The sequence below is a fragment of the Typopeltis vanoorti genome, chromosome 13, assembly GCF_054136105.1.
Source record: "Typopeltis vanoorti isolate ZY-2024b chromosome 13, IOZ_Tvanoo_1.0, whole genome shotgun sequence".
Lineage (NCBI taxonomy): Eukaryota > Metazoa > Arthropoda > Arachnida > Uropygi > Thelyphonidae > Typopeltis > Typopeltis vanoorti.
In genome coordinates this window covers 40286899-40311669 of record NC_143561.1, presented here as the reverse complement: position 1 = coordinate 40311669, position 24771 = coordinate 40286899, and the positions used below count along the sequence as shown (strand labels likewise).

The 24771-nt window shown below is 36.0% G+C and overlaps 1 protein-coding gene across 1 annotated transcript in view; it reads right to left on the bottom strand.

The window, feature by feature from the left end:
* Trp1 (translocation protein 1) overlaps window positions 1-24771 on the bottom strand; it is a 147209-nt gene that overhangs the window by 21842 nt on the left and 100596 nt on the right. The window contains exons 6-7 of the mRNA XM_090402552.1: window positions 17300-17360; window positions 1056-1175 (exon numbers count right to left, since the gene is read on the bottom strand). Of these exons, the coding sequence (XP_090258678.1) occupies window positions 1056-1175; window positions 17300-17360 (181 nt within the window). The remainder of the gene's footprint in view (window positions 1-1055; window positions 1176-17299; window positions 17361-24771) is intronic.

Here is a 24771-nt window from a genome sequence, read left to right as displayed (position 1 = left end):
GCACGTTGTCCCTCCAAAACAGATCATCGGCTGCAGGGTGCACGTAGGCTATGAAAGTGTGTAGGTGATCAACCAGCACATTCTGTTAACTTGCAGTGTTTAAGGACCTAAGGGACCTAATATGTCATATGAGAAGGATCCCAAAACTATCACAGAGCCAACCTAGCACAACAGGACCATGGCCTCCTGTCAGCTTGGTACAATTGATAACAGGATTCATCAGACCACATGACTGGTACACTCTGCAGAGTGTCCAGTTTTGATGGTCTCGATACCAGTCAAGGCACAATGCCTGATGAAGAGCTGTCAACAGCAGTACACGATTAGGGTGTCAGCTCCAGTAGCCCATGATATGCAGGGTACGCTGTACAGTTCGTTCGCTGATGCTGCTTGGACCTCCAACATTGAAACTGGATGTGATTGATTGCAATACACTGTTGGGAAGCCTTGATGTCTGCCTATTTACTCAAACCAAATTTTACTCACTCTGTGCTGGGGATGTCAGTGTCAACTGCCCATCACCCGTATCTCTGTTTTGTCCACTGAGTGTAAATATGAAGATGCTAAATTAATCACTTAGTTTCCATTATGACTATTTCGCAATGCATTTCTTTGAGCCATATGCAACCTGTCTTTCTGTTTTTCAGTTGCCTCATGTCTCATATCCATAGGCTTTATAGGTTTGAAAATAACCTTTTTTGTGTGGGAGCAGCATAAAAAATCACTTTACACTGAAAATTCAATGTTTCTATTAACTGCATGCCAAAAATGTAATAGCATAACTAAAGATAACTTTCACTATCAAATCATACAAATCTGAAATAAAATATTTTAAAAGGGTGCTTACTAAAAATATCTGAACATTAATTAAAGATCATGTATATTGATTCAGAAAGTATCCTTTCTAGAGTTAACAAAGAACACTAACACAAGACAACTGTATGGATCTTCAGAAAGAACCTTTATCTTGCTGTTCCTTACATCTAATTTTCTACCCTTTATATATACACACACACACACACACTGCTTGAAGCATTCCAAATAATATAACTTACCCACAGCTAGTCCAATAATGAACACAAGGAAGCCAGCAGCAGCAACACTGAGGTAATAGACATAATGTCTAACAGTTTTGGGCCACAGTGGAAATAAACACACAAGTACAGCACCAATCACTAGCAAAATAGATACAGACAATATTTTTAAAAAAAAAGCAGATTATCCAAGAGCATCACTCAAAGCTTTGTTCCCCCTTCCCCTTTTTTTTTTTTAAACAGCAGAAAATTATTGGACTGGACTCAAATTTGTGTATAAATGTTTACAGACTACTTTTGCTATCTAATCTGTTCTTTTTGTACAGCTTTAGCAGTTTTTATTTGGTCTGTTTAAGCCAAATTTTGATTTATAACATTCTTCAGTGCACAAAAAATCAGAATTGTGCAATGGATGAGACCCAGTTGTTTATGCTTTTCTGCAGTTTACAAACTGGTGTGCATTCATGGATTTTCATACAAGATGGTACCATCAGCATTCTCCTGTTTTCCATAATATCAACTAGATCATCTTGAAAAAAGAAAAAAGAAAAAATGCAATGATAGGAATTGCATTTTTTCCCTAGCATGGAAGCTGTTTTGAAGTTCTCGCAGGCATTAAGAGTTTCTGTAAATAAGAATTACATGTGTTTCATATTTAAATGGATTTACTATACTTGTATCTTTATCAAAAGATGTTTGTATGATGCCATTCCATGGAATGTCATTTCATCTTTGCTTGAAATGGTGGAAACAATCAATCACCCGGTACAACCTGTTGTGCAAGGAAGTGTTTTCTATCTACCTCATACTACGACATCAAATCAGAAACAATTTCCTTTCTCTAAACTCATCTAGTAACAGCTGTTGTGAAACAAAGTGTAAACGCACATGCATCCTCTTTAAATAATCTAATTGCTTAATTATCAAGATTTCCTTCATTAATTCCAAGTCATAGTGATAACTTATGTGATAACATCAATGCTTGAAATGATTTCATCCACATGTTACACATCTTTGGGTGTAATGGGTAAGAATAGAAGGCGAGGAGATTGGTTTCTCATATTCAGATCATTTTATATGCTTGACCTGATGTCTAGTTATATGTTTACAGCTTTTCTTACTTTTTTTCTCATGTTTACCACCAAAATCTTTTTCTTTATCTTCTTCAAGAGAAACCTCTCTTTCTAATTCTATTTTGAAAATATGTAATCCATTAACAATGGAAATATTGGTGAAACAAATCTCACTCAGTGAAAGGAAGTTTGATTTTCAGCAGTTTATAATAAATTTCTGCTGAGAAAAAATATACGAAATAAAAAAACACAAAGCAAAACTGTGAGTGATCTGCATACAATTAATCTTTATGTTAACAAAGTGACAAATTATCATTCTGAACTGGCAATTAATTATTCCAAAATTTAATTTAACTATATAATCAACTTTAACAGCAAACACTACTGCAATAAATTCACTCAATAAAATTACAGAAAAAAGTCTAATAGCACTAAATTTTCCATAGCTATTATTGACAAGATCTCTTACAACTCTCAAGTCATTTTAATAAACAAATTTCTAGGTGCTGATGTAACAATAGTTTATTAACCATATTAAACATACAGAATCACTATTTTGAGCAATCACATTAAATCCTGGGGGGGGGGGGCAAAAAAATTGGAATGATGATAAATGTATGTTGAAGTAGCAACTTTTCTGTTGCATATTCTGAAGCTATGTCTCTCCTTCTTCCCATTACAGGTGCTGTCTAGAAGATAACCAATTGTTTATGTAGACTAATGCAGCTAACAAATAATTTTGTGAAGCCAAATTCCATATTTTTCATATGGTGCAAAACAAACTACTAGATGTAACTGAAGGCAGGACTTGTTATAGTTTAACAACCTACAGCAAAAAGTAGTTTCTTTGAAAAGACATTCATATTTATCGATACACTAGCATAAAAACCAGGTTCAACCCTTTCTCAAATGGACTATTTACAACATCCTTTTTAAGAGTTTGGGGATTAAACTACAACCTAATGAGAACAAAACTTTTAACATTACTACACTCAAAATTCACCCTTCCTCGTGAGACAATGTTCAGCATCAATATATAGATATCGATCTGGTAATTGCATCTGAGAATTTGTCTATAACCAATATGGCTATACTGCTGACAACTGGAGAGAGAGAGAGAGTAATCATATGATCTTGACCTAGGAGGTGGCCAAATGTAGGGAATTTTCCATTAAGAGGGAATATATGTGAAATTACAGGGGCTGAATGTTGATAGTGCACGGGAAGTGGTAAAGGAGTGTTTGAGGGAAGCAATGGCAGACTGCATACCTAGTGTCAGGAGAGTAAATCAAGTGGGAGTTAAATGGATGAATATCCCCATTACGTTGAAGATGCAAAAAAATAAAAAAATTGTGGAGGGAATTCAAAGAGAAAGATGACCAGCAGGCACACGAGCAGTACAAGGCACAGGCCAAAAGGGTAACCAGTGTAATAAGAAAGCCAAAAGCAGAGTATGAAAGGAAACTAGCAGTAAAGGCCAAAGATAATCCCAAACTTCTTTTGATATGCTGCAAGTAAAAGAAAGAATGTTTAAGGCAGAATGATTTTAAGGAATGACAATGGTAATGAGGTAACTGAATCAGTTGAAATAGTAGAATTACTAAGTGAACGCTTTGCAAGAGTAAATCATCCAGGTGGAGATATCTACTGCAGTAATGAGAGAGGCAAAGGCTTATATGGGAATTGAGGTAAATAGCATATAACAGAACCTTAATGTGAATACTGTTATGGGATTAAATGGTATACTAGCTCAAGTTTTATGTGAAGGTGCTAGGGAATTGTCAGTGCCCTTGACCACATTGTTTAATCTGTCTCAGCTCCGAGTTAGTCCCAAGGGGGTGGAAAGAGGGGAAAATAGTTCCATTGCATAAAGGGGGAGGGGGGGGGTCCAAGACTGATGTAGCAAATAATTGACTGATCAGGATTGTCAGGGTCCAGAAGTTAGTCAAGAGCAAAATACAAGAATGGATAGATAAATAGAAATGGAAAACTGTATGGGGAGACAACATCGTTTTGTGAAGGGTAGGTAACTTGCCTCATTAACTTGCTCATATTTTATAATACAGTGACAGCTGAGTTAGGTAATGGGTATACAGTGATACTGCTGGACTTTGCAAAAGTCTTTCACAGGATATCACATGGAATTCTAAAAAGTAAACTGTAGCATGTGGGGATGGATATCAATCCATCAATTACCCTCTTATCCACCTCACCAAGGGGTACGGTGGATAAGAGGTTAGTTGATGGAGAGATATCAGAGAGTAGTTAATTCAAGAATAGAGTCCAGAAGAAGGCCTATGACTAGTGGCATGCTACAGGGCTCTGTTCTTAGGCCACTACTATTTAATTTGTACATTAATGATATAAGAAAGGATCTGAGAGGAAATGTTCAGTTGTTTGCCAATAAGGATGTAAAATTGAATGCAGCAACAGTTAATACAGATGATGTTAAAATTTTGCAGGATAATTTGGACAGACTGGTAGTCTGGGCAAAGGAGAATGGATATCAGTATAATGTGGCAAAGTGTAAGGTTATGTATTTTGGGGTGAAAAGATTATCAGCTGCATACCACATTGATGGAACTATACTCCAGGAAATTGGCAAAGCCAGAGATTTGGGAGTGTTAGTGGATAGGGAGTTCTGAAGTGGCTTGAAAAGTTCCATGTTTGGTCTCTACAGTAGGGGTTTCCAGATTATGTAACAATAAAAAAAAAAATATATAAAAAGAATCCTTAGCCCACTCATGGTACTAATGTACTATAGGTTTTGTGGGATGGAATCACATAAAACAAGCCATCCCTTATAGGAGATTTCAGAAATATCAGAAACTCCCTACCCTCTGCTCTCCCTCCCATAAAAAAATCATCTTTAGCTCAGAGCAGAAAGTTTGTTTAACCTACTGCATTCCCTGTACTGGTGAAACTAGAAAAATAACCCCATCCTAATCAAACAAGATCATAAATTAGATTATCAGGTCTATCTGATACCACCAATGAAAATCGAGTAACTGATATTTAAGTTAAGGGATATTACATCCCATATTGTTTCATAGCCGAATAAGAAACTCAAAGAGTTGTGTGCCGAATATAGTAAATATATAAAGTTCGGTGAGTCCAAGCGTATTTGCTTACGCTTGGACTCACCGAACTTTAAATATTTACTATATTCGGCACGAAACTCTTTGAGTTTCTTATTCGGCTATGAAACAATATGAGATGTAATATCCCTTAACTTAAATAAGTTTAGGTCGCCGAATTGAAGCCTTTGGCTCTTCATATAAGTAATAGTAACTGATATGTTTATTGAAATGAACCACAGAACTAAGACTAATTTGGGAAGGCTAGAAAGTTTAAAGAAGCACAAGACACCATTATCAATTTTCAAACTCTAAATGCCGGCCTGGTTGGCCAAGTGGTTAGCATATCCGCTCTCCTGCCAAAAAGCTGCAGGTTCAAATCCTGCCATGGCCATGGATGTTTGTCTATGAAAATACTAGTGGTGCTGATCAGCGGTAGATGGCAATAGAGTAGATAAGTGCTTCCCAAACTTCTGGATGCCAGGGCCCCCTTTGGAAAAATTAAAATATTTCACGGCCCTCCTTGAAAAAAAATCGTAATATAGACATATATTATTATAATATTTATTGTATTTATATTCAATACATAACATACACAGCGAATATTGCAAAAATCAAATGCAAATATTACATTTTTAGCAAGATGAGGAATTAGATAAGTACCAGATCAACATAATAGGGGTGACTGAAACAAAAAAGACCAACACTGGTGAGATCTTTCTGAGCAATAAATACAAAATGTTATATTCAGGCAATGACAATCAAGGAAAAGAAGGGGTAGCCATAGTATTCAACACAAAATATGAGGCTAATCTTCTTGAATGGCAGTCAGTCTCAAGTTGATTGATGTGGGAAAATATGAGAATGCGGAACTGGACAAATGAGACTTATTTGTGCCTATGGTCCCACAGAAGGTTCTACTAAGGTAGAAGTGGAGGAATTTTTTGATGCTTTAGAAAAAGCAACTGACACAATGAAAAAGGAAAAGTTGGTCCTTGTTGGGGATCTAAATAGCAGAGTAGGAAATGATTGTGAGACATACAAAAATATTTTGGGAAAATTTGGAGAAAACAGCAAAGCTAATAATAATGGCAAATATCTGTTGGATTTCTGCTCAGGACATGGACTGGTTATTACTAACACCATGTTCCAACATAAAAATGTGCACAAATTCACATGGAGAGAAGAGGCAAGGAATAAGAAAAGTCTCATTGACTATGTTATTGTTGATAGTGATGTTTTCTCCCTGGTGCAGGACACCAGAGTGTACAGAGGATTTGAAATTGGAAGTGATCACTATTTAGTCTTGAGCAGGATAAAATGGAATTTCATACTGAAAAGAATAACATGTAAGAAAGTTTTAAAGCGAATAAAAGTTGAGCAGCTCTCAGATGTGAACTGTAGACTAAAATACACAAAGATTATTGAAGAAAAAATGAAACAGTTTGCGAACAGGAACCAAACCTTGGAGATTCAGTGGCAAACTCTGAAGAAAACTTTGATTGATTCTGCCAGACAAGCAGACTTGCAAAGACAAGCTATTCAATACGCTATAATTATATGGTGTCAATGGAAAATTATATCAAGCAATACTTAGTCTTTATTAGAGTTGAGTTGTAAGTCAGCATTTAGAATTGAAGGAAGTACAGGAATATGGTTTAATGTTAAATCTGGTGTGAGACAAGGATGTACATTATCCCCTCTGTTATTCATTATCTATATGGATCACATTATGAAATAGATATGGTATGAAGGTCAGCAATAAAAAGACAAAGACAATGAAAATAGGCAGAATCATTGAAAATGTCAACTGTGTTGTGAATGGAGAACCTGTGAAACAAGTAAAACATTTCAGCTACTTAGGCACGATTTTTAGTGAAGATGGTAAATTAAATATAGAAATAGACAACAGAATCAACAAAGCTGGTATGGTGGGAAGTCAATTGAATAAATTCATATGGAATAAGAGAGAAATTAGCCGGAACACTAAATTAGCTGTATACAAGACAGTGTTCAAACCAGTTTTAACTTATGGATCTGAGAGCTGGGTCAGAAGTAAAGCACTTGACCAATGACTAGAGACCGCAGATATGAGAGTCCTGAGAAAGATTATAGGCGTGAACAGATGGCATCAATGGCAACATTATATTAAAAATGAGGATATTAGGAAAGAACTTGACATTGTCAGCATCCGGGAATGCGTTAGCAGATCTAATCTGAGGTGGTATGGTCACTTGAACAGAATGGGCAAGGAAAGATTAGCAAAACAAGTGTTCTCTGCCAGGTTGGCAGCAAAACGACCCAGAGGAAGACCAAGATATAGGTGGATTGATACGGTACATACGGTACAAAGTGCCTTAGACGATAGAAATATAAGATCTGATAATGTTGGAGTCTTGACAATTAACAGACTGATTTGGAGGAAAATTGTAGATAGGAAGTTAGTAATGATGTAATTTTTTTTCATGTAGTACTATCATATCCTGTACACCCCTTGAGGGTACATGGCAGGAATTTGATGATGATATATTGTTAGTGTACATTTGCAGTACAAGCACATGAAACGTAAAATGATTAGTAATAAATAAAGAATTAAAAACATAAAAGAAGTTTAATAAATTTAATGTGATGGATGTGTTTCAATACTGCTACACAAAAACTCAATATCAAGTGAAATATTTCAAACTGCAATTCTAAGATTTCTGTTATGAAATGAAACTTATATGAATAAGCATATATTTACTAATTTTCATTAAGCGCTGAAATACGCAGGAAGCAAAATTTGTGAATCTGAACCAAAGAGTGATTTTTTCCTCATTAAAATATAAAAATAACAAAAAAGAAATAATAAATAAAAATTAAATGTTTCTTTTAAGATAAAAAAAATCTACTTAGTCTTAAAACATTTTAATTTGTTTTCATTATTTCACAGCCCCCCCCTTCAACAAAACCTCCCCCAAGGGGACGTGGCCCACAGTTTGGGAAGCGCTGGTGTAGATGATGAAGGTAGGTTGGTTGATGGGTGAAGTTTTGGAGAGTTGTAGAGTAGCTACCCTCCCTCGATGAGTCTTTGGAGTACCTGGAGGTACTATGTAATAATAATAATAATAAAAATAACAGCCTCAAAATCTCAAGAATTTGGTTTGCCATCATTTCGTCTATCAAATTCCAGTCAACATAATATCAAATACACAAGTTTATGCAGTTGATATCCCATCAATATATATATATATATACACACACACACACACACCTATATGTTAGTAAGTGACAAACTATATACTTAATAAATGAATGACGTTCTAAATCATCAGTAGTGGTGATGTGACTGGACTGGCTGTCCAAGTAGATAACACACAACTAACAGGTTTGAATCCCAGTGTGAGAATGTTAAAGTAGTAAATGAAGTTCACTGCTTCGTGTAAAGCTTTCCTTATAGTTACACAATCAGATTCAGAAGATCTTGATATCTAATAGCAACAATTCTAAAAGAAGTGACAAAATACATGTTCCACCTCCACTCCTCTCAACATATAGATTACAGTAATGCTATTGGTAATTATTGTATCCAGGTCATCTCAGAGAAAAAAAAGAAAATGTCTCCATTGTTTTCAAACCTTAGGCTGGCTACCCTTTCCTGTTGTCCCAAACTCTCTCCTCTCACTTCCAGGTGTGTTCTGGAAGAACATAAATACATGTGCTATTATAATTATAATCTGTCAAGTTTAGCAGACTATGCACGGACAGCCTGAAAAAAAAAAAAAAAAAAACTTGATCTGCGTTGTAACAGTACTCAGCACACATCATAAAACCGATTCATTCTTAAATATGATTGAGTGAAACTCCTCACAATATGGAAAGTAACTGCTTAGACCTCCAGCCTAACAACCATAGACAGTAATGTCTTAGGATGCGTGGAAATCTCTTAGGACTTCAGTGCTTTCTGTCTCATCACTCCACTTATTTATGTTGCCTGTGTGCATGTTACAATTCTTATGTTGTACGAGGGTGGTCTCAAAAGTTCTTAGCCTAATAATGAAAAACGAATTTATAATTTCAAAAGTATTTTTATTTTTCGACATAATCTCCCTTAAGACTAATACATTTATTCGAGCAATGCTCCAGCACCATTATCCTGTTCCTGTAGTGGTTCTCAGTAAGATCTGCAAAATACCCCTCTACAGCTGCAACCACCTCTTGATTCGAAGAAAAATGTTGACCAGCAAGGAAGGGTTTTAGTTTTGGGAAGAGAAAGAAGTCAGAGGGAGTCAAATGGGAATAGGGTGGATGTTCCAACAGTTCATAGTGCAGATTCCTTAATTTTTCCATTGCCAAAACACCTTGGGCAATGAATGATGATTTTTTCCTTCTGCAAACCAGGTCTTTTCTCACGAATTTTTTCGTCTAATCTGGTTAAAAGATCAGAATAATATTCCCATTATTGTTTTACCCTTTTCAAGGTAATTAATAAACAAAATACCTTTAGCATTCCAAAACACCTAAGCCATGACCTTTCCTGCTGATGAAACCGACTTTCTCTTCTTTGCTTCTGAACAACTGGCTTCTGTCCACTGTTTTGACTGCTGATTCTGGTGTAATGGTGAATCCAAGTGTCACCCATAGTAATAAATCGACTCACAAAATCAGTTTTATTCTTCTTAAAACACTCGAAGACATTTTAATGCAAGTGCGTTTTTTGATCTGCTGTCAGCAAGAGCATCCCAAAACACTGATACCATGACCTGCTGATGAAGACGACTGTCTTTCTTGGTGATGAACAACGGGCTTTTGTCGACTGTTCTGACTGCTGTTTGGATTCTAGTGTAAAATGGTGAATGTTTTAGACTTAAGAAAATATTGAAACTATTTAAAATGGGTGATTTTTTTTAAATTTTTTTATTTACATGTATTTTTCAAACTATTAAAAACTCTCGGGGTGCTTAAGGGTCAAAGCTGTATAACTGAGAGGAGACCTCCACATAGCCTTTAAAGGAATGCGTAGAACCGACTAGGGCTTCTGACCTAATGTCCAATCCTCACCTTCTCGTGGTGCACCCTGTTGGGTATCTACTTGGATACTGAACAAATGAGGATGGGCTAGCAATTTGGGATTTAGCCGACCAAATTAATCCAAAATAAAAAATGATGGTTCAACATGACAAAATTTCAAGCAGGCTGGGGCACCACCAATTAAACAAGGCCCCCCCGTTGTTTTCACCAGGGAACCAGGGTGAACAACGAAAAGTCAGCTACTGGAACAAATCTGAAAACGCACTCCAACTCAACATCACCAGAGTTAAAGATCAGTACTATCAACGTAAGAAGCCTGAATGACAAAGAAATGGAGCTAGCTGAGGAATTAGATAAGTACCAGATCGACATAATAGATGTGACTGAAACAAAAAAAAAAGACAAAACTGTTGAGATCTTTCTGAACAATAATTACAAAATGTTATATTCAGGCAATGACAATCAAGGAAAAGAAGGAGTAGCCATAGTATACAACACAAAATACGAGGCTAATCGTCTTGAATGGCAGTCAGTCTCAAGTAGAGTAATGTGGGCCAATATGAGAATGGGGAACTGGACAATGAGATTTATTTATGCCTATGGTCCCACAGAAGGTTCTACTAATGTAGAAGTGGAGGAATTTTTTGATGCTTTAGAAAAAGCAACTGACACAATGAAAAAGGAAAAGTTGGTCCTTGTTGGGGATCTAAATAGCAGAGTAGGAAATGATTGTGAGACATACAAAAATATTTTGGGAAAATTTGGAGAAAACAGCAAAGCTAATAATAATGGCAAATATCTATTTGATTTCTGCTCAGGACATGGACTAGTTATTACTAACACCGTGTTCCAACATAAAAATGTGCACAAATTCACATGGAGAGAAGAGGCAAGGAATAGGAAAAGTCTCATTGACTATGTTATTGTTGATAGTCATGTTTTCTACTTGGTGCAGGACACCAGAGTGTACAGAGGATTTGAAATTGAAAAGTGATCACTATTTAGTCTTGAGCAGGATAAAATTGAATTTCATATTGAAAAGAATAACATGTAAGAAAGTTTTAAAGCGAATAAAAGTTGAGCAGCTCTCAGATGTGAACTGTAGTCTAAAATACACAAACATTATTGAAGAAAAAATGAAAGAGTTTGAGAACAGGAATCAAACCTTGGAGATTCAGTGGCACGCCTTAAAGAAAGTTCTGAATGATTCAAGCTAGAGAGGCATGTGGTGAAGTTGTCTGCAAGGATACAAAAATTAGAACTCTATGGTGGACACAGGAGGTTAAAGAGGCAGTGAAAGAAAAGAAAGAATATCAAAAGTTCCTGTCAAATAAGTCAGCTTGTGCTCTTAGAGAATACTGAGACAAATGTAAGAAAGCTAAACAGTGTGTAAAACTAGCTAAACAAAAGTCATGGGAGGCCTTTGGCAAGAATATAGGAAATAAATATCAAGAAGTCGGCAAAATATTCTGGAGGTTGTTGAAGAAGCTTAGGAATGGAGGAAAGAATGCTGTAAATGGAGTTAGAGATAATAAAGGTGACATGAAAACATATCCTGGATATGTTTTCATGTCACTCAACAGGATAAAAAGATATCCTGGAAGTATGGAGTAACTACGTTGAAAAAGTGCTAAATGAAACAAGCAGTGATGACAGCACAGTGGTAAAAAACACTGAAACAAGCAGTGATGACAGCACAGTGGTAAAAAACACTGAACCAAGCATGCAGTCTGGAATACATATTCATACTTGAAGTAGAAAAAGCCATCAAAGGCTATAATATTCGACCAGAAATGCATAAGTATGGTGGTATAAGAGTCTTACAGCAGCTGCACTGCATAGTTCAGAAAGCCTGGACAGCGGGACGAATTCCCAATGACTGGAGTAGAGCTCTCATAGTACCCATATATAAAAAGGAAAATAAAACTGCATGTGAGAATTACAGAGGTATTTCCCTACTGAGTGTTCCTGGCAAGATCTATGCAAGTATACTTGAGAAACGGTTGAGAAGAATTGTGGAAGAAAAGCTTGGTGAAAAACAAGCTGGATTCAGGCCAAATAGAGGTTTTTCAGGATCAGATCTTCACTTTATGACAAATAGTCGAGAAAGTATTTGAATATAACAAAGGTCTGTATTTAAGTTTTGTTGATTTGGAAAAAGAATATGACAAGGTGCCAAGAGAGAAGCTATTCAATACGCTACAATTATATGGTGTCAATGGGGCATTATATCAAGCAATACTTAGTCTTTATTTGAGTTGTAAGTCAGCAGTTAGAATTGAAGGAAGTACAGGAAGATGGTTTAATGTTAAATCTGGTGTGAGACAAGGATGTACATTATCCCCTCTGTTATTCATTATCTATATGGATCACATTATGAAGGAAAGTGGTATTAAACATGATATCAAAATTGGAGATGTTAATGTCAGCTCTTTGCTTTATGTGGATGATGTTATACTTCTAAATAAATCCGCTACAAGTCTGCATGATTCTCTGACTAAATTGAATAACTGTTGTAATAGATATGGTATGAAGGTCAGCAATAAAAAGACAAAGACAATGAAAATAGGGAGAATCAGTGAAAATGTCAACTGTGTTGTGAATGGAGAACCTGTGGAACAAGTAAAACATTTCAGCTACTTAGGCACGATTTTTAGTGACGATGGTAAATTAAATATAGAAATAGACAACAGAATCAGCAAAGCTGGTATAGTGGGAAGTCAATGAATAAATTTATATGGAATAAGAGAGAAATTAGTCGGAGCACTAAATTAGCTGTATACAAGACAGTGTTCAAACCAGTTTTAACTTATGGATCTGAGAGCTGGGTCAGAAGTAAAGCACTTGACCAACGACTAGAGACCGCAGATATGAGAGTCCCGAGAAAGATTATAGGCGTGAACAGATGGCATCAATGGCAACATCATATTAAAAATGAGGATATTAGAAAAGAACTTGACATTGTCAGCATTCAGGAATGTGTTAACAGAGCATCTCAGGTGGTATGGTCACTTAAACAGAATGGGCGAAGAAAGATTAGCAAAAACCCAGAAGAAGAACAAAATATAGGTGGATTGATATGGTACAAAGTGCCTTAGACAATAGAAATATAAGATCTGATAATGTTGGAGTCTTGACAAGTAACAGACTGATTTGGAGGAAAATTGTAGATAGAAGTTAGTAATGATGTAATATTTTTTAATGTAGTACTATCATATCCTGTACACCCTTGAGGATACATGGCAGGAATTTGATGATGATCAAAAAATCTCTTTATACGAGGGTGGCATGAAAAGTTCTCAGTCTAACAATGAATAAACAAATTTATAATTTCAAAATTATTTTTATTTTTCAACATAATCTCCCTTAAGCCAGGACTAACACATTTATTCCAGCGATGCTCCAGTGCCATTTTCCCATCCCTGTAATGGTTCTCAGAGCTATAAAATATCTGCAGAGGGGTATTTTGCAGAAGATCTGCAAAATATCCCTCTACAGCTTCAATCACCTCTTGATTTGAAGAAAAACGCTGACCATTGAGGAAGAGTTTTTATTTCTGGGAAGACACAGAAGTCAGAGTGAGCCAAATCTGGGATATAGGGTGGATATTCCAACAATTCATAGCGCAGATCCCTTAATTTTCCCATTGCTAAAATTTCGTCGGCAGGTGCACTGTCCTGATGAAAGATGATTTTTTTCTTTTGCAAACCAGGTCTTTTCTCGCAAATATTTTTGTCTAGTCTGGTTAACAGATCAAAATAATATTCCCTGGTTATTGTTTTATCCTTCTCAAGATAGTTAATAAACAAAATACCTTTAGCATCCCAAAACTCTGATGCCATGACCTTTCCTGCTGATGTAACCGACCTTGTCTTTTTTGGTTATGAACAACCGGCTTCTGTTCACTGTTCTGACTGTTGTTTGGATTCGTGTGTAATGGTGAATCCACGTCTCATCCATAGTAATATTGGGTTGGCAAATAAGTTCGTTCAGTTTTTCTGGGTGGAATGAAACGCATTTTATTTAATATATATAATACCTACTAGTCAGTTATATATTGACCCTCTTTATCAATGACCTCTTGCTATCTGTCTGCCAACTTCATTATGCCGTTTTCATAAAACTCCAGAGATTTACTGGCGAAAAACTGATCCAAGTGTCTTTTGATGCCTCCTCATTTGCAAAAGTTTTCCCATTTAGATAATTCTGCAACGATCGGAATAAGTGGTAATCGGAAGGTGCCAGGTCGAGTGAATACGGAGGATGCGTCAAAACATCCCAGCCAAGACCTAACAATTTACTCCAGGTTGTTAACGATGTGTGTGTGTGTGTTGGGGGGGGGGGGGGGGGGGGGTTGTTGCTTAGAAAGAAAACTCCTTTCCGATTTGCCAATTCATGACGCTTTGTGCTAATTGCACGGGTCAGTCGCGTTAACTGTGAGCAATAGACAGTTGAATCAATCATTCTGCCTGACGGTAACACCTCATAGTGGACAACACCTTTATAATCCCACAACAGAGAGCATTATCTTCTATGGATGCAATCCCACTTTTGAGGTTGTTTGGGGTGGTTCGCTCTTGTGCCCCCATGATCTTTTACGTACCACGTTATCGTACACGACCCATTTATCATCTACCGTAATCACCCGCTTCAAAAATGGGTCGTTTTCTTGGCAAAAAAGACGTTATCGCAGCAAATCACAGATGGATATGCGAGCAGTCATATTGGCCTCAGTCAATTCATGCGGCACCCATATTGAGTTTTACAGATCCCAGGTTGTGCAAATGGTTTTCAATGTTGTATAGGATATGTTCAGTACTGCAGCAATCTCCCGCACTGTTTGTGATGGATTTTTGTCGACAATATCCTTCAAAACAATCAAATCAACCTCGATCGGGAACCCGCGTGAGGCGCATCACTAACGTCGAAATCTCCAGACCAGAATTTGGCATACATACGTTCTGTTAAGGCACCATCCCCATATATGCTGCATATTTTTTTATGGGCCTCCGCAGCTCATTTGCCTTTTTTGAAATAAAAAAAGCAAAACATGCCGGTAATGTACATTATTTCCTTCCATTTCTAAAAATATGTTACACACACCCAACTGAAGTAGGCCGAACAAAAATTCACTGAAAGGTTATGAGAAATGTCACCTTTCAACTGCGCAGTAGCGCAACAATAGTGACAGGCGAAGCGCCGTAAACTTGTACAAACGCATAAACCGAACAAACTTATTTGCCAACCCAATAAATTGACACAAAAAATCAGTTTTATTCTTGTTAAAATGCTCAAAGCACTGTTCAGAGATTTTCATGCGAGTGTATTTTTTTATCTGCTGTGAGCAAGCACGACACCCATCTTGCACAAAGCTTTTCATTTGCAATTCTTCATGCAAAATATATCCTACACATTCTTTTGAAATGCCTATAGTCTCAGCAATTTCAAACACTTTGACTCGCTGGTCATCCAATACCATATCATGCATCTGAACAATCATTTCTGGTGTTGTTACACTTTTTGGACATCCTTCATGTGGATCATCTTCAAGGCTGGTACAGCCACGTTTAAACTCAGCAGCCCATTTCTTAATTGTTGAAAACGAAGAAGTGGCCATAAACTTTTATGAACTTCGGATGAATTTCTTTTGGCGTTAAATTCTTTTACAAAAAATTTTATAACCGCATGATACTCAATTTTATCAATTTCAAGGGATACAGACAACAGTTTTGCTTCAGACAGCGGTATAAAACAAACTATTCAATAGAATGACTTGCAATTTCACATGGATGCTTATGACAGATGTACCAACTTAAAAAAATTTTTGCTGATATTGCCATCTATAGTCGAGGCTGAGAACTTTTCAGACCACTTTCTTAAATACAGAGAAAAGAGAGAAAGTATTTCCAAGGTTGCATGCAAGCCTGGTTGGTGAAGTACATCGATCAAGTTTAAATCTTACTATGGGCATGTTTTTAAGGTGGTAGATAATTTCCACATTTCAGTATCAGAACATCACACTACTTACTGGGAGTCTGAAGTGACAAAATTAAAAATGAAATCTACATATCATACTATGTTATGTACATTTTTCTCATGTTGTTAAAAATGGAAAGCATATTTAGAGATAACTATGTTTGTTTAATTATTAAATTATTACACCAATATATTTGCCTTGATCACCAAAACGTTTTCATGGATATTTCATTTTTCATTCAATGTCAGATATAAACTCTGACAGTGCATGCAAGGAACACCAGTAAGGTAAATCAAGCCATAAAAAACAGGATCCTGAAGTCATAGGTGGCCTCCTCTATGGATGCAATGATAGGACTTGCTCATTCTACTGAAGTTCTCAAGATGACTGTTTTCCCTGATTTTGGGTAAGGTGAGACAGGTATATTTATTTAAAACTGGAGAACGTCACAGTGCTGTAACAGATTCCAGGAAGAGTCTCAAATTTGTATCTGCTCCTGATGATCTTATGTCAATGGCATGGTCTGTCACTCCACAAGACTTGTGTAGATAGACATCCGTTCAGTCAGATGATGATTATTCCTCCACTGTATCCAAAGTATGTCCACTTGCAAAACTTGGCAATACTGGAGACACCAAGTTGATCTATATGGAGAGAATTTTTTGGTATGGCTTAAAGAAAGTTTGTACGTTCCATCTTAAAGATGTGTGAAATTTTCTTCTGCGAAAAATGGGAACAATTTTTTTTTTAATCTGGGCTTTTGTGTATGGGGGAGGATTCTTAAATTGGTCTAACAATTTAAGAACTTAAAAGTTAATTATTATTCCTAGACAAGTGTTTTCTTCACTAAATAATATAAATGATAATCAACATCTAAACAATATTGGTTACTAATCACTCAACACTAATCTATCAGTTAATTTTCTAAATGTCTCATTGCATTCTAAAGCAAAAGAATTTTAAAAATCAAATTACATATTTTATGTCAAGAGAATCTCAAACACTAGACAATAGATCATGCATTCTGGAATATCGTTTTTATTTTAAGCCTACATGCATTTGTATTAACAAATTTTAATAATCCACATTTATACATTAAATTGAGTATAATTTTAATAATATACTTACCCATCAATGTTCCAATGATCCAAGCTCTTACAGGAATAGGATCATAAATCCAAACATATGCCTATAAAATAAACAATATAAAAGCTTAACATAGATCCACAATTAATTCCTAATAATATAAAACAGCGTGGCTCACAAGATGACACCTCAAACTTATTACATTGCTGCCATTCAACTAACATTTAACGATGGAGCAGATGATAAATGTAATGGATATTTGTATCAACTCTCAATACAGCTAACACCATTATAACAAATTAATTCACTATAACAACTATCAGAAAAAAAATCCCAACCAAAGCCCATATATAAAATGCCATTTTAAACAAAATTTTCAACTATTTACATACTATTGTGGTTTACACATTTGCTACAGCATAAATCAAACTGTGTATGCCACAACATCATTGAACAGTTTTTTTTTGTTGTCGTCGTCTTTCCTTCAATTTGGAACTTAGCCAGAAGCCTTTATTCTCTACTGGCTCATTCAAACACTATATGATGGTACAATCAAATCAGATATCAAAGAAGTTGGACCATCACAAAGTTAAATAAGACTCACCATTATTTTTATAAGGAAGTAAGCGAAAACAGTGAATGTCTGCTACTTGATCTCAACAGAAGTGAAGATAAAATTACCATAAATATACAAAGAATCAAGTGAAAAAAAAAGGTGGAGGTAACAAAATGATACAGAAATACACTGATATAACATATACTACTGACACAAAAAAGAATAAAATATCAACCTCATCATCATCAAATTCCTGACATGTACCCTAAGGGTGTAAAGGATATGATAGTACTATATGAAAAATTTACGTCATTACCAACTTCCTATCTACAATTTTCCTCCAAATCAGTCTGTTAATTGTCAAGACTCCAACATTATCAGATTTTATATTTCTATCGTCTAAGGCACTTTGTATCGTATCAATCCACCTATATCTTAGTCTTCCAATGGGTCGTTTTTCTGCCAAACTAGCAGAGAACACTTATTTTGCTAATCTTTCCTCGCCCATTCTGTTTAAGTGACCATACCACCTGGGATTAGCTCTGTTAACGCATTCCTGGATGCTGACAATGTCAAGTTCTTTCCTAATATCCTCGTTTTTAATATGATATTGCCATTGATGCAATCTGTTCACGCTTCTAATCTTTCTCAGGACTCCCGTATCTGCAGTCTCTAGTGTTTGGTGAAGTGTTTTACTTCTGACCCAGCTCTCAGATCCATAAGTTAAAACTGGTTTGAACACTGTCTTGTATACAGCTAATTTAGGGTTCCGACTAATTTCTCTCTTATTCCTAACAGTTATTCAATTGACTTCCTACCATACCAACTTTGTTGATTCTGTTGTCTATTTCTGTATTTAATTTACCATATTCACTAAAAATTGTGCCTAAGTAGCTGAAATGTTTTACTTGTTCCACAGATTCCCCGTTCACAACGCAGTTGACATTTCCAACAATTCTATCTATTTTCATTGTCTTTGTCTTTCTAATGCTGACCTTCATACCATATCTATTACAACAGTTATTCGTTTTAGTCACAGAATCTTGCAGACTTGTGGCAGATCTATTTAGAAGTATAACATCATCTGTATAAAGCAAAGAGCTGAGATTAACATCTCCAATTCTGATATCATGTTTAATACCACTTTCCTTAATAAAGTGATCCATATAGATAATGAATAACAGAGGGGGATAATGTACATCCTTATCCCACACCAGATTTATCATTAAACCATCTCCCTGGACTTCCTTCAATTCAAACTGCAGACTTACAACTCAAATAAAGACTAAGTATTGCTTGACATAATGCCCATTGATATCATATAACTGTAGTGTATTGAATAGCTTCTCTCTTAGCACCTTGTCATATGCCTTTTCCAGATCGACAAAACTTAAATACAGATCTTTGTTATATTCCCATGCTTTCTCAACTATTTGTCATAAAGTGAAGATCTAATCCCGACAGCCTCTATTTGGCCTGAATCCAGCTTGTTCTTCGCCAAGCTTTCTTCCACAATTCTTCTCAACCGTTTCTCAAGTATACTTGCATAGATCTTGCCAGGAACACTCAGTAGGGAAATACCTCTGTAATTCTCACATTCAGTTTTATTTCTCTTTTTATATATGGGTACTATTAGAGCTCTACTCCAATCATTGGGAATTCATCTCTCTGTCCAGGCTTTCTGAACTATGCAGTGCAGCCACTGTAAGACTTTCATACCACCATACTTCAGCATTTCTGGTCGAATATCATCTACTCCTGCTGCCTTTCCACATTTCAAGCCTTCGATGGCTTTTTCTACTTCAAGTATGGACATGTATTCCTGACTGCATGCCTGTTGAGCGTTTTTTTTACCACTGTGCTATCACTGCTTGTTTCATTTAGCAATTTTTCGAAGTAATTACTCCATACTTCAAGGATATCTTTTTCTCCTGTTTTCATGTCACCTTTATCATCTCTAACTCCTTTTACAGCACTCTTTCCTCTGTTTCTAAGCTTCTTCAAAAACCTCCAGAATATCTTACCACCTTCTTGATGTTTATTTTCTATATTCTTGCCAAAGTTCTCCCATGACTTTTGTTTAGCTTTCTTAAATTTGTCTCTGTATTCTCTAAGAGCACAAGCTGATTTATTTGCCAGGAACTTTTGATATTTTCCTGAGTATAACATTTTGTATTTATTGCTCAGAAAGATCTCATCAGTTTTTGTCTTTTTTGTTTCAGTTACCCCTATTATGTCGATCTGGTTCTTATCTAATTTTTCAGCTAGCTCCATTTCTTTGCCATTCAGGCTTCTTATGTTGATAGTACTGATCTTTCTGGTGATGTTGAATTGGGGTGTGCTTTCAGATTTGTTCCAGTAGCTGACTTTTCGCTGTTCGCCCTGGTTTCCTGGTGAAAACAACGAGGGACTTGTTTAACCGGGCAACGCCCAGCCAGCATGAAATTTTGTCATGTTGTACCATCATTTTCTATATTGTTTAAGCCAATAAGAATACAATTTGGTCGGCTAAATCCCAAATTGCCAGCCCATCCTCGTTCGTTCAGTATCCAGGTTGCACCCTGGATACTGAACGAACTGTTCGAACTGAACGTGGTGCACCCTGTTGGGTATCCAGATAACCAACAGGGTGCACCAAGAGAAGGTGATGATTGGACATTAGGTCAGAAGCCCTGGTCGGTTCTCCACATTCCTTTAAAGGCTATGTGGAGGTCTGCTCTCAGTCATACAGCTTTGACCCTTAAGCACCCCAAGAATAAAACGGCAGAGTTTTATTCTTTTATCTGAAAAATAAGATGCTTTATTCAAGCAATAATAATCAGGAAAAGGAAAGAAGTTACAGTAGCACTAACTCAATTTCAATAAGAGGAAATTTCAATTGGAATAATTATTTCAAAACTTTATGTTGTGATTCTCAACCTCTTTCTGGAAACTTTCATACCACTTTTCGAGTTCCATGTTTAGGCCACTTTAGGCCTCCAATAAGTAGGACAGTGTTCTGATTTCTCATGTGAAATGCGATGTTTTATTATTGTCTAAAAGAAAAAATTAAAGATGCCAAAAAATTATATTTTTGGTTTCATCCTTTTGTGAGCAAAGTTTGCGAATGAAGTAATTTCAGGACTGGACTATTTATATATAGAGGCTAATGACTTCACATCAATTGACGTAGTATCCCATAATGCAATGCACATATCCTTACGGACATGTATAACACTATGCATTATGGGATGGGCCACTACCCAGACCAGTTTCGACCTTTAGTGCAGTCTCATGGCATAGCACTATACATGTCTGTATAATGTATAATTCATTATACATAATGAATTTTATCGGTCATTATTAAATAAAATTAAATAATAGTTATAAACAGTTTATAATTGACAGCAAAACACCAAAACACAGAGATATAGCGAGCAATAAAACATTGTAAACCAACAGTTCACGAAACCTGTGCATCAGTTGATTCACAGGAGTGTCATGTTGCTAAAGAAGCTATATAAACGAATATGGTATTCTGCAAATGAGCACTGGTCATAAGTGAAAAGTAGCAAATGAGGGGATTGTCGTAAAGTGGGTATTACTGTAAACGAATCAGGGAAATGTAAAACAAATAGCAACGTGACGCTCCTGTGCATCAACTGATGCACAGGTTTTGTCAACTGTTTGTTTATGATTTATTTTGTAAAGAATATAAAAAATAAATCTCACAAAAATAGCAAAAACTTTTTGTAAGCTATTAAAGATTAGAGAAATGGAGAAAATACTACAAAAGAGTCCTTAATTGATGGAATGTGAGAATTAAGTAATTGATTGCCAATCCCTTTTATTCCCAAAGGGGAGTAGGGCAAGGACCCCAAGCCCTATCTAACTTCTGAAGAGAGAGAGACTAAGGCATTCAATCTTCACCCTTAGCCAATCAAAGATAACTGGCCTATGACTATCAGAGATTTGAATAGGCATCTGTGGAGAAGAGTAAGGCAGACAAATGCCATCATCTCATGGTTCATAACCAAAACAGTATATAGGTATCCCTTGCTTAACGTGGGATTTGATTAAAGTGGCAAAATTAATTGTGGCAATCCCTTGATATACACGGCAAGAGTTTTGATTAAAATCAAAACTCTGTGGAGCTCGCAGCTGACCTGACAGATACATGCAAAATGTTTAATATAAATATTCTTACACAATTCAGTGTATAGCTTGGAGGTCATGAGTAACATATGGAACATATGTTATTCATGAGTAAGATGAATAACATATAGTAACATATTGGAGGTCGTAACATATGAAAGCTGTGCAATATTCCGCACTGTTTTTTGCTGTCAGTTTGGTTTAACACGTTATGTAAAGATTTGTGATATTTGACAGTAAATTGTATCTGAGATACCGCAACTGCCGATGTCAGTATAGTATGGTTTAGTTGTTGTTGTATTTTTTATTCTTTGTTCAATAATTTCTAGATTGTAACTGAAAATAAATAAACCATCATGTATTACAGAAATAGAGAGCCAAAGGCTTATTTATCATACAGGTCCTCTAGGAGATGTGCTTTACATTATGGAAAATACTAAGGAAAGTGATCCAGAGGTTACTCCACCTCTACTACGAGTTGCTCATAAGATTGCTTACGTTTGCATCTGCTGAAACTTTTAGTTTCTATATATTTGGCATGAAACCCTTTGTAGTTTCTATATTCGGCTTTGAAATAACGTTGGATTCAATATCCACTTAATTTGTACCATCATGTATTATATTTGCAGTGTTTTTTCTTTATGTTTTAGTGCTTGTTTGTCGAGGTCTGGAGAGTCATTTTGCTTGTTATCGTAGAATTTATGCCGATAAGAAAAAAACTAAAACTGTTCAAATGACTCTTGATAACTTCTTTTGATAAAAAAAATTGCAGCAAATAATGTAGGTACAAGCATTTATTAAACATTTACTTTGCATTCAATTTTTTATCTTTCCTAAAAGAGTACCATATAAAACGAATTATTAATACAGTAATCGATCATGGACGAATTGTAATTTTTACCATTGATTAACGCGATTTTGATATACGTGGTAACATCGAGGGATTAATTAACTGCATTAATCGAGGGATACCTGTATATTATTATCTAAAATGTTGTGAGTTCTATAGCCAATTTTTATGAGTTGTACGATTAAAAACCAGTTTCTGGGGGGGGGGGGGTAGATACTTGTCCATTACATTGTTGAAATACTGCGTCTGTTAGATGGAGGTCGAAGTGAGCCTGCAAGGGAAGGGTCATCTCTGAGCCAAATTGCTCTCCTCTGGACAGCAGCAAGAATTTTTAAGGAGGTTTTGGGTGCACTGACACAAAATATGTGTACAGTATTCTAAGAATTGGCAGAAGCTGAGGAAGCCATTGATGTGATGTGTTTGTTCCAAGAGAGGTTGGAGGTAAATGTCAGTCCAAGGAGAGAACGTTCCATCCTGTCTGGTGATGTGTGTATTACTGAGATTGAGTGGAAGGTGAGCTGAGATTCCCTTTTGCGAGAGAAAAGGCAAGACTGCATTTTGGTGGCATTGAAGGTGAGGTGGGGCAAGGTTATCCTTGCCCCACCTGAAGGATGGTATGGAGATAAGGCACTGGTTGCAGATGATCTTGATGTAAGAGATGTTTGGGAATTACGTAGTTTGTCAAAGGAGTAGTATGAGTGGAGAATGCTATTGTAGCAAATGAGAGTAGATCATTTACGTCTAAAAGAAATGGGTAGGTGAGAGAACGAAGACGTGAGTACTTCTGGTACCTCAGGTCTTCGTTCGCTGCATGACATGCAGTGAACGATCAGAAAGAAAGCTGACTATCCAGTTACAGAGGGTGTCAGGCAGACCAAAGGAAGTTTGCAAAGCAGAACAACAATACGTTTCTCCAAACCATTCCATGACATGCGTCCAGTGTTGAACGATGTAGGCTAAGATATTAGCCATGGTTCTGGATTGGCAGAATCAATACTGGTGGTCACTGATGAATTGGTAGGCTTCTAGGTAGTGAAGAAGTTGACAATTGATAACCCATTTTAGAAATTATGGACTTTACAACCATGCTATAAATGACTATTTTAATTTCCCGACATTTCGACTTTCATATTAAGGTCATCATCTGGAGTATATACAAATATACAAGGACAAGCTGAGTAACATTTCATACATCAAGCTAAATAAACAATGATTTGATCACCGGTCACTCTACTGGCATAACCTCTAGTGGCAAAAAAAAAAAAAAAAAAAATACAGATAAAATTAAAAATTAATTATTTAGAAACTACATCAAAGCTAAATTCTATTTAAGATAACATGAGAGAAACATTCTTTCTTATAGATGGTTTTCTTACAGTAACAAAGATGTCCTATTTTTAACATTACAATTGTTATTTTAGATTTAGGATTCCGGATTATCTAAAGTCCTGTTTATAGTTAACTCTTAGAGAGAAAGGTTCCATGGGCAAAATATGTGCCTTCCATATGCTTGGGATTTTTAGGCTTCCTTAAATTTGCATTCATACCATGTTTTGGTGTGATGTAAACAACTGTTCCAGTCAATTCTATGTAAAGTGTTCAGGGCAAGATCACAAAGGCCAGCTTCACCATAGTTATTATATTTAATGTGTCGTGTATGTTCCTTTTGTCTGATAGGAATTGTGCATCCCGTTTTCCCTATATATATATGGTAGATTACAGGTGCTATAAATATGGTATACTCCAGGGCGGACAAGCGGAGGGAGTGGGTCTTTGGATGAGTTGAGTAAGCTTTTTAATTTTGCAGGAGGTTTAAAGGTGGCTTTGAGATTGTATTGCTGTAGTATTCTATTTATTTTATCTGATGTCCTTTTAATGTAAGGAATGGTTATAGTTTTATTATAGTCTGGTTTATCTTTGTTTTTTATTGAGGTCTTGTAGAGAGGTTTTGTTAATAATGTTTTGGCTGTAACC